Consider the following 14,113-nt stretch of genomic DNA (forward strand, 5'->3'; position numbering starts at 1 on the left):
AAGAAAGAAAGAAAATACTCTTGTTTTGAAAATATTTTTAAATGTCTATTTTGTGTGTGGTATTGTACTCAAAACATGTTTTTTACAAATATTTCTTTTGTTTTTTAGGTCCCTCAAGAAAAAACCTATTTACCGCTTTTAATGTGGGTAAGTAACAACTTTAAATATGGAAGGGAAAAGAGAATCTTCTTATAAAGTCACATTATCATTACAAGTACTTGAATATATTTACAGTGATTTTTTTTTTTACTGTTTTGCTTAAAACAGAATTTCAGGTTTGTGGCATAAACTTAACTGCTTATGACTTGGACCAGCATAGGTTAAAACTAGGGTCAGCACAATTAATAAGAGATCCAACACAAAAGGACATTTTATTAACAACAGATAATTTTAGTTTTTTAAAATGACTTTTTAAAAATATGATCTAAGGTGGAGAATATAATTTTTTCTATGATAAATTCTCTTTTAAAATTGTATAGTTTTCCATTGCTATATCTCTCATATACACCTTTTAACAATTCAGCTTCACATTCTTCTGTTCCTTTTTACACTTCTACTGAGCAAACTTGCATCGGTCTTTAAAAATCACTTCACACATTTGAAGCACAACTGGGAATTTAAAAGTTTTGTCTCTTGAGAAGCCATAAAGATTCATGAATTGTATTACTACAGTTCCTATATTTGATCTACAGTTGATCAGGTCCCCATATACTACTGTATTTTCTAATTTAATATTCATTTATAAGACAGTTATGTGGCTTCAAAATGCATTGAAGATTAGAACAGGAATTTAAAAGGGAGAAAGGTATTAGAGCACAGTGAGTATAGTTTATTGTGCTTGTGACCATGTTCAATGCTAAGGACACAACAGCAAGCTAGAGATGAACAAGGGCCTTCTCTTCAGGAAGCTAGGCAGGAGGTGTAAGTTTGTGAGGGCCTGTATTTACAAAGTAATTAAAATAGGGTTGATATATTAGTATAAGGAATAGCTAATACCCTTAATGTTGCCATGCTGTGTCCAGTTTCTCAGCTTAATCAAACATGTGTGAGGGAATTATATTAAAATTGTTAACCTTTTGTGAGCTCTTAAAACTAGAGAAGACTCAACCATCCAGAGTAATTTAAATTCTAAATGTCCCCAATAGCCCGAGATTGAATATATTTTTACGAAATCTTTTCTAATTTAAAAAAAAAACATAAAAAACTATTCTAGACACATTGAGATTTTTATTTTCTTTTGTTTTAAATTTCTAGCACAGCTGGGTATTTCAGGGAAAAAGAGAGCTAATATGCTGTAGAATGATTTTGTGTTAGAAAATCAGATAACATTAACTAGGAAGCTAGATGGTATAACTCTGTTTAACTGAGAAACTTCAAGAATGTTTTCCAAAGTGTACCATTTTACATTTCCACCACAGCATATGAGGGGTCTAGTTCCTTCACATTCCTGGCAACACTTACTTTTATCTTTCTTTATTATAGCCATTTTAGTGGGAATGAGATGGTATCTCACTGTGGTTTTGATTTGCATTTCCCTGAAGGCTAATGATGTTGAGAATCTTTTCATGTGTTTATTGGCCATTTGTAGGTCTCCTTCGGGGAAACATTTATTCAAATCCTTTGCCCATTTAAAAATTACTTGTATTGTTGAATGGTAGGAGTTCTTCATATATAACCTTAATAACCAGATCCTTATCAGATCCTGATTTGTGAATATTTTCTCCCATTCTTTTCACTTTTTAATAGTGCCATTTGAAGCACTAATATTTCCAGTTTTGATGCAGTCCAGTTAATTGGTTTTTTCTTTTGTCGCTTTAGCTTTTTTTTTTTTTTTTAAATTGAAGTATAGTTGACATACAGTATTTAAGGTGTAGGATACAGTGAGCATTTATATATAATACCAAAATGATCACAATAAGTCTAGTTACCATCTGTCACCACAGAAAACTATTAAGATATTTTGACTGTATTCCCAATGCTGTACTTAACATGCCTGTGACGTATTTATTTTGTAAGTGGAAGTTTGCACCTTTTAATCTCCTTCACCCATTTTCCCATCCCCCAACACCTTTTCCTCTGGCAGCTACTTGTACAGTTCACCCCAGAACAACATGGGTCTGAACTGCATGGGTTCACTTATACATGCCCCTTTTTCAATAAATACAGTATAGTACTATAAATGTGTTTTCTTTCCTTTTCATTTTCTTATTAACATTTTTTTCTAGCTTACTCCATTGTAAGAATATAGTATATAATACATATAGGCCACAAAACATGTGTTACTGTACTCTTTATGTTATCAGTAAGGCTTCTAGTCAACAGTAGCCTAATAGTTAAGTTTTAAGAGAGTCAGAAGTTGTGTACAGATTTTCAGCTGAGAGAGAATGTCAGCACCCCTAATGCCTGGATTTCTCAAAGGTCAACTGAATTTATGAGTCTATTTCTGTTTGTTCATTTTTTTTGTTTTTTAGATTCCACATGTAAATGAAATCATATAGTATTTGTCTTTACCTGTCCAACTTGTGTCTCTTAGCGTAATACTTTCTAGATGCAGCTATGTTGCTGCAAATGGCAAAATCTTACTCTTTTTTATGGCTAAGTAATATTTCCTCGTGTATCTATACCACATACTCTATCCATTCATTTATCAATGGACATGTAGTTTACTTCCAGTTGGTTATTACAAACAATGCTACATGGAGTATAGGGGTACAAATATCTATTCAAGTTAGTTTTTTCATGTTCTTCAGATAAATATCCAAAAGTGGAATTGCTAGATTGTATGGTATTTCTATTTTTTATTTGTTGGTGAACTACCATATTGCTTTCCATAGTGGCTGCACCAGTGAATGTTCCCACCAATGGTACATGAAGGTTTTCTTTTCCTCACATCCTCACCCACATTTGCTATTTCTTGTCCTTTCAATAGTAGCCATTCTGATGGGTGTAGGATAATATCTTACAGAGGTTATGACTTGCATTTCCCTGATGATTAGTAATGTTGAACATCTTTCCATGGATCTTTTGTCCATCTATTATATGTCTTTGGAAAAATGTCTATTCAGTTCCTCTGCCCATTTTTAATTGGACTCTTGGTTTGTTTTTGTTTCATTTTTGGTGTTGATTTGTGTAAGTTCTTCATATATTTTGGATATTAACTCCTTATTGGACATATCATTTGTAAATATCTTCTCCTATTCAGGGGGTTGCCTTTTCATTTTTTAATGGTTTCCCTTGTGCAAAAGCTTTTTAGTTTGATACAGTTCTAATTGTTTATTTTTTTTATTGCCCTTTGCTGAGGAGACAAATGCAAAAAAAAATATTGATAAGACTATGTTTTTTAGTTTTATTTTTTCAGGTCTTACATTTAGGTCTTCAAACCATTTTGAGTTGACTCCTGGTAATGTTTTGAATAAAGGTGATGACCATGTGCATCCTTGTCTTAGTTCTGCTCTTAGAGGAAAAGCTTTTTCCTGTTGAGTATGATGTAAGCTGTTGGTTTGTTATATATGGCCCATATTATGCTGAGGTATATTCCCCATATACCCATTTTCTTGAGAGTTCCCATCATAAATGGATGTTAAATTTTGTCAGATGGTTTTTCTACATCTATTTATCCTTCATTTTGTTAAGGTGGTTTATCATGTTGATTGATTTATGGATGTTGAACCACCGTTGCATATCTGGAATAAATCTTACTTGATCATGGTGTATGATCCTTTTAATATAGTGTTGAATTTGGTTTTCTAACATACTGTTGAGGATTTTTGCATCAATGTTCACCAGGAATGTTGGCCTGTGATTTAAAAAAAAAAATTTTTTTTTATAAACATATAATGTATTTTTATTCCCAGGGGTACAGATCTGTGAATCGCCAGGTTTACATACTTCACAGCACTCACCATAGTACATACCCTCCCCAATGTCCATAACTCCACCCCCCTTTCCTGACCCCCCTCCCCATAGCAACCCTCAGTTTGTTTTGTGAGATTAAGAGTCACTTATGGTTTGTCTCCCTCCCAATCCCATCTTGTTTCATTTATTCTTTTTCTACCCCCCAAACCCTCCATGTTGCATCTCCCCTTCCTCATATCAGGGAGATCATATGATACTTGTCTTTCTCCGATTGACTTATTTCGCTGACCACAATACCCTCTAGTTCCATCCACGTCGTCACAAATGGCAAGATTTCATTTCTTTTGATGGCTGCGTAGTATTCCATTGTATGTATATGTGTGTGTGTGTGTGTGTGTGTGTGTGTGTGTATATATATATAGATACCACCTCTTCTTTATCCATTCATCTGTTGGTGGACATCTAGGTTCTTTCCATAGTTGGGCTATTGTAGACATTGCTGCTATAAACATTCGGGTGCATGTGCCCCCTTCCTGCCTTTCTTGATGTTACTTTTCCTTTGTGTCTTTGTGGAAGAGCTATTCTGCTAGTCTTGAGGGCATTCTCAGAGCGTTGTCTATTTGTAGTTGAAACCTTGGTGTGTCTGGGGAAAGAGGTAAGCTCAGGATTCTCCCACTCAGCCACCTTGATCCTCTCTCTGGTTCTAATGCTCTGTAGAAGCCGTTGATTGATGCAAGGTCATGAAGCTTTATACTCTATTATCTTGTAAGATTTTTAGACTTTAAGCTCTTAGGCTTCGGCCTGTGATCCATTTTAAGTTAATTTCTGTAATTGAAATAGAGGGTCCAGCTTCATTGTTTTACATGTAGATATTCAGCTGTCCCAGAACCGTTTGTTGAAAACACTAATCTTTCCATATTGAAATTGTCTTGGCACCTTAGTTATAAATAGTTATAAATGTGAGAATTTATTTCTGGACTCTCAAATCTATTCCATGGATCTATGTGTCTCTCTTTGCTAATACCACACTGTTGCTTACTGTGCTATATAATAAGCTTTGACATCAGGTAGTGTGAATTATTCTAACTTGTTATTTTTCAAGATTCTTTTGGCTATTCTGGGTTCCTGGAATTTCTGTGTGAGCTTTTGGGTCAGTGTCTATTTCTGCAAAAAAAACAGCTATGATTTTTATAGAGATTGCATTGAATATATAGATGAATTTGTGGAGTATTGCTATTTTTACAATATCAGGTATTTTGATCTATGATTATGGGAGATCTTCCCTTTTAGTTAGATCTTTTTTTCATCAATAATTTTGTTGTTTTCAAGATACAAGTTTTGCAGTTCTTCTGGTGAGTAATTGTATGCAACCTTTCTATGCTTTGGAAAGTGCTGTTGATATTGGTCACAGTAAAAGTGCTGGTTAAATAAATCTAATATATCTAACTTAATCTCAGTTAAATCTGAAACATGGAAAGGGATTCTTCATTCATGTCTGAAATCCGTAATCATATAAGCTGTTATAAAGAATATTTTTTTTGATAGGCATAGTAAATAATCCCAGTATATTATCCCTTTCTGCAATAAACTATTAGCATTACATGTTTTTCCCTTTCACAATGTCAGACTGACTTTATGCCTTATTTCCAAAGCACATCATTGACCTTTGACATGTAAGTAACCCTTGACAGTTATGGTTATCAGATTGGCAAATTAACTCCTGATTAAATGAGAAAAGAAGTGGAAATTATGAATCATGTTGTGGTTTTCTTTGGCAAAGCCTTTATCTATGGAGTAGAAATGAGGTATATGACAGATTTAGAGAATTCCTGTCTCCAGTTAACCCTTAGTAATCAATGTTGTAATAACGGCAGTGGAGAAGACGTATTTTAAAGAGTCTGTATTGCAGTTTAATCTCAATTATGTGGCATGAATATGTATTTTTTTTTCAAAATTCATAAACGTGACTTTTCCATTTGTTTTCCAAGTTGATGGTTACCTATTTAAGACTAACCTAGTAATTATGATGAGCCCACTGAAGAAAAGTCAGTGTGTTGGCTTTTAGAGAGATAACTTTGATGTTAACTTGTGTCCAAATAGACAATGACTTGGGGCGGATCGTGTAAGCTCTCTGATAATATTTTCCTGTGTAGTTGAAATCACTCACCACTAAGGTTTCTGCTATAATATTCTATGACTGCAGAGCACCTTGACTTTCTTCATATCCTGCTTGCAAATGGTCTTTTAGATGGTACATAAGACATTGTTCCACATACAAACATGTTCCTCTGAGCATTAAATTTTAAGTATTTGTACTATGGCTTTGAGATAGTTTTCTTTTTGTTAAAGCACAAATAGTGGTGAAGATTAATCTGACCATCTCTTCATATTCTTTTGCTTTAGTCACTTAATTGTAGAGTTTGCTAAATTCTAAAAAGTTTAGCAAGTAGAGGTTTAAGTGTCACCCCCTTTTTTTTTTTAATTTTGTGATTTTTACATAAATCCAGATAACCTTATGTCCTGTTTTGTTGCTTTAACATGAGTTATCACTTCTAGGGACTAGTATATTTAGCATATGCAGAAACTTTTAACTACTCCTCGTAAATATTTGAGGTACCTCTATTACATACATCAGTCATTCTACAGTTGGGCATTTCTCACTTTCAGGGCTTGGGGACATTGCTTGGGATAGGTTCTTGAAAGTAATTTAAGTAAATCAAAACCTATATATTTGTCGTCATTTCACTCAGATAAGCGAATTGTTTTCCAAAAGCCCCATATCCCTTTATACCATGATTGCAACAGAAGACCGTTGGCTTCACCATACACTGGCCAACATTGGGTATTATTTTTAAATTGTGACTAATGTAATAGTTGAAAAGGGTATGTCCCTGTTTTAGCTTAACTTTTCATCAGTTACTTCAAAAACACTTCCATTATGTTATAAGACAATAAAGAGGAGCAGAGAGAATCAACTTTTGAGGTGTTGAATGTTGGTTTGAATCTTAGTCTTGCCACATTCTGCTTGTGTCCTGACCTTAGGCTGTTTGCTAAGCCTCTCCAAGTCTCAAATCTCTCATTTAGGAATATGGGAATGTTCTAGGAATAATTCCCAGGACAGGAGTAATTTTGACTTCATAAAGTTATTGATAATAAGCTTTCAGATGGTAGCCCCTTCTGCTGCAAGGGATGGTGATGATGGGAATCCCTTCCATTGTTCTGAAAATTCTGTTGGCTTATTCTGAGTTCTTTTGCAGGAGGTTGAATTATTTTAAATCCTCAAAGCAAGCAGGAAAAGCCACTTTAAGTCAAGAACTATCCTCATGAGGCTTAGCTGCTGTAATTTATTTAAAGACTCTGATGCTACAACATTTTAGCCAACATTGATTCTAAATAAAACTTGGTTTACTGTTTATAAGGAAGATGTCCCATGTACCAATACTATAATTACCTTGGTTCTCCCGCACATCAAAGCTGTTTGGGATACCAAAGCATGAGATATGTATTTATCCAACCCCCCCCCCCGCCATTGTTTTACAGAAGATTTTCAAGCTCAGGAGACATGGTGTCTGCCTTGGAGACTAGAAAATGTACTGCGCCTTGCCTGCCCAGTTACTAAATACAGCACAGGAGGATAGGGTTGCTTTTTGTACCTCCTATTTCCCAGTGTTTGGAAACCGTTGAGAGTTGCAGATCTACTCTGATGAGGTACTAGTGTAGCCAGCATTTCCCCTGGTGAAAATTGGGATGAGCCTGTCTTTCCGTGCAGCTTTAGGATTATAACTTTTATCCTATGTAAAAAGCAGATTTTGTTTTGATGTGTGATAAATTTAGTGTTTCACATCAGGGAAACATGTAGCTTATTTCGTAAATCTTGTCGGAACAAAGGCTCTCTTTTCAGCAGAAGCTAGGTTCCTACTTCACACATCACATGCAAAAATGTTTTCTTTTGGTGGAAATTTTAAACAAAAAAGTAGAATGAAAAGAGCGCTAAGAATATGGACTTGGCTAGAAAAGGCTTTTTTCCAGGAACATTAGTACAAAAGAAAAGGTGGATAATTATGACAACTCAAGTTTTAGACTTGCCTTTGGTCACACACTTTATAAACAGGGTGGGGAATATCCACCATGAGTAGATTTGTTGTGGTTATTTTTCAATTTATACAAGTATCAGATCAAGTTGTACACCCACAACTAACGTGCTGTCCGTTATGTCTCAAAAAATTATAAACAATATTAATAGCAAACACATTCTTTCCAGATAGGACTCTTTGAAACCAGTCGGTAAAGATGACCCCGCAGTAGAAATGTGAATGGACAGACACGAAAGAAAAAATATGAAGTGCTAGGAAATGAGAAAAAGTTTTCAAACAGCTAATTAACATAATGAACTATCAGTGCTTCCATGCCTTTTTTTTTTGAAGATTTAATTTATTTATTTGACTGAGAGAGAGAGAGAGAGATCACAAGTACACAGAGGCAGGCGGAGAGAGCAGAGAACCCGATATGAGGCTCGATCCCAGGACCCTGAGATCATGACCTGAGCCAAAGGCAGAGGGTTAACCCCCTGAGCCACCCAGGCACCCCAGTACTTGCATGTATTTAAGAGGAGTACCTGGTGTTGGTGAATGAGTGAGGAATGGGAACCACGCACATACTGCTGAGGCATATAAATTATAGTAGCCTTTGTGGAGGCGGTGTGGGGACATAGAACAAAATTCTTCTACCCAGGAATTCAATTTATCAGAACTGTTTAAAGGGAAATTACTGATTTTCTTATTTTTTGCCTTTCAGAATTGTTTAGAAGGGGTGGGGGTGAATTGGAAACAACCCGAATGATTTAAACAACACCTGTGTAAGTTAAACCACTTGTTTAAATTATCTTCACTGACATTTCAGTGGTAATTCTGAAGCCTTTAAAAAACAATATAGAGGGTCAGATATGTGAGAAGTTTTTAAGTTTATTAAATTCAGTCATCTTGTATTAAGTTTAAAAATTGGTTAGAGGGCGTTATGATGTATATGTAATTTAACTCTTATTTTTTTAAGGAATATTCTATAGTAATGGGTTTTAGCTTTTAAAAACCTTTTACATGGCTAAAACATAACATCTTTCATTTTTTTGGAGACCAAAGAAATAAAAGGCCATGTCACTGGTCTTGGAGAACTTAAAATCTTATGGGTAGGTGGAGGGTAAAAGTTTTTATAATTGTTTTATGTGGTTTTTAAAATATCCACAATGTAGGCATTCTTCTTCCTACTAAGGAAGAGGACATTATGGAAGAATTGGACCCTGAGTTGAACTTCCTACTGTTGGAACAGAGATGTGAACACAAGACAGTAAAGATGACGAGGCATAAAAACGAAGAAAATAATGGCAGTTGTGTTGTGTTAGGGACAGTACGGAGATAAACATTAAGACGGGTACACTTGGTGTTCGAGTTCTAGGGAAGATTGGACAGAGATGCTTGGATCCCTAGTTTGAATATTAATCCTCTGCAGACTCTTCATGATCATCAGTAGTAAACACATCCATCCTAGTGTGGTTGCATTTCCTGGCATCTAAGCAGCCCTGCACAGTGCTTGCTTGAATCATATCTAGAATCGTGACATCACTGTGCTCTAAATTGACTCTGATTAGCTACCTGTGCATGTACACACACATGCATGCACACACACACACACACACACCACACTCTTTGACACAGACTGCAGTGGAATCTGTAGTTCTCTTGAATGTACTAGGATGCTATAACATGTTGACCTTCCAAACACTTACATCTTCCATATCACATCTTTTTTTTTGTTTGTATATTAAACCTTACTAAGGACTTTGCACAATTTTTATTTTTTATGTGCTTCATTAATAGAAGCTCCACTTAATTCTGTACTATTATTATAAAGCTAATCTGTCATTTCAACTTACTTAAAAGTCTATTTTTTTTTTGGACTCTGTGATCCTTGTTTTTTTTTTTTTAAATGGGAAAATAGAGAAACCTACGGCAAAGAAATTGAAAATCCTGCCTACTCCAACTCTCATCATCACTGACGTTTTTGTATACTTGCTCAGTGTTTTTACTTGTTCTTTAAAGTTGAAATTCTATGATACATACAGTTTTATTTTTAAAAAATTCATTAGAGTAGAGAGAGAGCACATGCATATGAGCCAGCGTGGGCCCTGGAGGGGACTGAGGGAGAAGCAGACCCCCCATCGATGACTGAGGACCCTGGGATCATGAACCAAGCCAAAGGCAAATGCTTAAGTGACTGAATCACCCAGGTACCCCTATCCATATAATTCTAAATCATGGTTTTGTCTTCCCACTTGACATCCAAACACAAGCTTTGCTGCCCCTCATAAAAACTCCTCTTATTCCTAATTTTTAAAATTGTAATAACATTGTTCTTAGATAATAAAAGTTCCTTTAAGTTTTTCTTTCGTTGTTTTTTTTTTTTTTTTTTTTTTTTTTTTTACTGTCCTTGGTGATCTTTAGATATTCTCTTCACTTAAGACTTTGCATAATGACAAAGATGGGCACTTCTCTTTAGGTGTTTCTCCTATACTTGGAGGAACTTCAGAAACTATGCTGGTGCACAAGTGATTACTGACCAAATAAGTAATCAAAAGAAACTTTTTGAGCCAATTTAAAAATCCATGCTTCCGTGTCCACCCCTCTCCAAAGTTTATGTGTCATAAAAATAGTTGTAACTCCCCACTAACCACTCATTCGGTTGTTTAAAAAAGCGAATACATGGGAGTGTTTAGGGGAGTATCTGGCACCCAGATTCTGAGTCCAGTGGTTACTATTCATGAAAAGGCTCGCTTGCGCTAACTTGCCACCAGGGGGCAGACTGTGTTGGGAAAGCAGCGAAAACCCAGCCAGAGCCGCTGTCTTTATCTAGTACACCTTTTTCTGTGTGTAGGCGTACGTATGTGTACCTGACTGCGCAAGCAAGGAGTACTCTCTGACTTCTGACTTTCTGACTAGCACTGCCTTTTATTCTTACAGTTCCTCGTTCTGCTGTTTAAAGAGATCATTCGAGCGATGTTTACTTCTAATATATGTGGTATAACTTCGTGTAGTTAAAGTGAAAATTTTAATGAATGTGGTGGGTTGGTGGCATGTTGCTGATTTCTTCTTTTGATTAATCTAGGCTAAAAGATTTCCGTTTTAACCAGTTTAGCCTAGAGTTTGCTATTACTTCACAAGCAAAAAAAACAGAAACAAAAACAAAACAAAACCCCAAACAAACCAACAAAAAAACCAACAAAAAACCCCTGCATGACAGCTGAAATGGGATGGTGTATCAGGTCTGTTTTTAACAGCAATATTTAATTTGATTCTATTTATGATTGTAATGTTGATTGATATTTTAGTTGTTCCAAGGTTTTTATTGGGGGGGGGATGGTGGCAGGAGGAGAGGCGATTGTGGCATAATCCTATGCAGAATCTGGAAGAAGTGTGATTGTTTAGTAATAAACTGATAAAGTGGAAAGGCAACATCTCATTGTAGCTTTTCTTTAATTCCTTGGTTATTTGGGATGTGTTGCCATGGGTGTGGTGTGTTTTCAAGATCCATCCTGTATCAACAAGTTGTACCTTTCCCACAGCTAACCCTTGGTAGATAATTGGGTTTGTGTCTCTTATTGACAGCTTCTAAGATGGTAGGCTCCGGGGCTGAGGAAGAGGAAGAAGGAATTATTCAGAATGTCTTTCCTGCCCAGCTCCTTCCGTCTTAACAGACTAAATGCTCTGTAGACTTTCTAAAACAGTAGCTGTGCCCTGCACATTTTGATAGCATTTATTAGGGTTATTTACAGCTATCAGTTTCTACATTTATTTCTAAGTCTTGTTTTCTTAGGAAATCTTGGAAATAAGCTGAGATCCTTTTCTGCACATTGTTTTCTTTTTTAAATGAAAAAAGGGTTTTTAGGTTGTTCCTGATTACTTTTGCTTAAGTGGGTGTATCAGTGGCATAATTTTCTTACATCCATAACTTCATCTTCCTTTAGTTTTTCTCATCATATTTTAATGTACTTTTATAAACTACTCTACCTAGATAAACATTTAACAGATTCCAGTAAAACAGATACAAACTTGTTCCTAGTCTCAAAACATTACTATGAGAGGCCATCTGATTTTCCATAAATACAACTGATTAAACAGTAAGCATCGTCTTGAAAATGTGACCTGACTAATTTTATTCCTCTGGAACTATTATTATTTTACATCTGGTAGGGAAATTGCCAAACATGACTATTAAAGTTGAGATTTAACCTTTTATCAATCTGTCATTAATAGAAGTTTTATTAAAAACTATCTGGGAACATCTATTACTTGAAGCCATTTAAAAAAAAATAAGTGTATCCAAAGTATCAGGTTTATATATAGATTTATATACAAAATATTTGAAAAAATGCCCTGTATTATCAGTGTGAATATAATTAAAATTTTTAAAATCAAAATATAGATGACTGAAAAAGGAGTCTTCATTTTCTCCTAATTCCTAAATAAGGATTTAGTACTCAAAGTAATTTCCCTTAGCAATCTTTCCAGTAGTGAGAGAATCCGTGACATTATTGGTTGTTATATAAAGCTCCTAAGACCACCCACTTTCTCCTCCCCTTTACCATCTCGGATGAAAACCATAACAGCCCTAAGCATGTACAGTGTGATGTAATTCGGAGGCTGCCGACTGCTGGATCTGCGAACAGGAGATTTTAGTCAGAGGAAGGGTGTTGTTTTGGCAACATCTGGAAGTGAAAGCGGAAGCCAGGAACACTTGGATAGCGCTGGGCTTTTTTTTTTTTTTTTTTTTCTTTTGTATATGTGCGATGGAATGACATTTGCTATGTAGGCATGTTTTCTCCTGCTGTTTTTTCTTGGCTTTGAAGAGTACGGAGTTTACAAAGACAGTATGTGATAGTCCCTGGAAGCTCCTTCTTCTGTGAGATCTTTTCACCTGTTCTGAAGACATGTTGTTGTCTCCCAAATTCTCCTTATCCACCATTCACGTACGGCTGACCGCCAAAGGACTGCTTCGAAACCTCCGACTTCCTTCAGGGTTTAGGAAAAGCACAGTCATTTTCCATGCAGGTTTGTCTTGCATAAATCTCTGTTGAGTGGTGCATGGGGGACTTGATTAACTTGCAGCTGCTTCTCAGAAATTTTCTAAGGAGCTAGGCACTTGAGGAAAGAAAGCTCTGACAGAACAAGGCTTTCTTCGTAGAAATAGGCATCTTGCCCTTAACATTTCAATGTATGAGCATCTCATACTTTGATTCTGTATAAGCAGGGGTGTGTGTGTGTGTGTGTGTGTGTGTGTTGTTTATAGAGAGCAGAATTGTTGCCCTGCTGCTCCCTCTTTTCGGATGCGAACAAGATCTGTGAAAATCAACAGCTGTTAAATTTACATTTTGCTTCAGATGATTGTGGAAATGGGGCATGTGTGAATTAATATTTCTCTTATCCTTAAAGGAAGAGATGAAGTGAGAGGGTTTCTATAGTTTTCATTATGTACTTTCTCCCTGAGATTGTGATAGGTTACTTTAACATGCTGAACGATTTCTAAGCTATTTACAGAATATTTCCTAAATTATTTCCAAATTAAACATCCTGGTAGTTGTGGAGCAGTAATAGGAGAGGCACAAAACCTAAACAAAACTCAAGTTTTCCCAGCTTCCTAGTGAAAATATTTGCAATCACAGAAGCCTGCCTTTGAGATTTATGCTCGTATCTGCTTTTATGCTCTGTGCCTGAGACAGAAATAAATGTCGTGTGTGTTTCAGGCATCTGTGAACCTGCACGCTCACTTTTAGAGGATTTAGTTAATGGCCTTACATTGTTCCTTTTGTTCCCGATAGTAATTGCAGTTATGGTAAATTATGTTGGTTTTATTCTGTAAAAACAGGTGCATTATTATATTTGATTCTGGCTGGTGAGTGTTGACTGTAATAAGACTGAGTATGTAAACAGATTTTTTTTTTCTTGTTTCTTACTCTTGTCAGCTCTGATGTGTCTTGTTTTCCATCTCTGTCCCTAGTGATTTTTTTTTCCAGTGGACTGTTTTTAGTTTTCCCAGAGGCATCTCCCTTCCCTGTGGGATAGCTCTCATTTTTTCCAGCACCTTCTCCTCATGTTTCATAACTCCCCTTGACCTGTCACTGAAGTCTGCCAACCTCTCCCTCAGCCTGAGCTGGCAGTTGAAGGTAAATGAGTTATTAAGAGGCAGAACAGTGGCTCTCTCTCCCAGCCTA

At 35.9% G+C, this 14,113-nt stretch overlaps 1 protein-coding gene across 6 annotated transcripts in view; it reads left to right on the forward strand.

Annotated features, from left to right (window-relative positions):
• MTUS1 (microtubule associated scaffold protein 1) overlaps positions 1-14,113 on the forward strand; it is a 168,988-nt gene that overhangs the window by 103,346 nt on the left and 51,529 nt on the right. For 5 of the 6 annotated variants that reach the window (XM_044225500.1, XM_044225496.1, XM_044225501.1 and 2 more), the window contains one exon: positions 109-147. In XM_044225500.1, coding sequence (XP_044081435.1) covers positions 109-147 — 39 coding nt within the window. Of the gene's footprint in view, positions 1-108; positions 148-12,446; positions 12,954-14,113 lie in introns of those variants that run through there. The other variant, XM_044225502.1, reaches the window with a different exon arrangement.

Source organism: Neovison vison, chromosome 11 (genome assembly GCF_020171115.1).
Source record: "Neovison vison isolate M4711 chromosome 11, ASM_NN_V1, whole genome shotgun sequence".
Taxonomy (NCBI): domain Eukaryota; kingdom Metazoa; phylum Chordata; class Mammalia; order Carnivora; family Mustelidae; genus Neogale; species Neogale vison.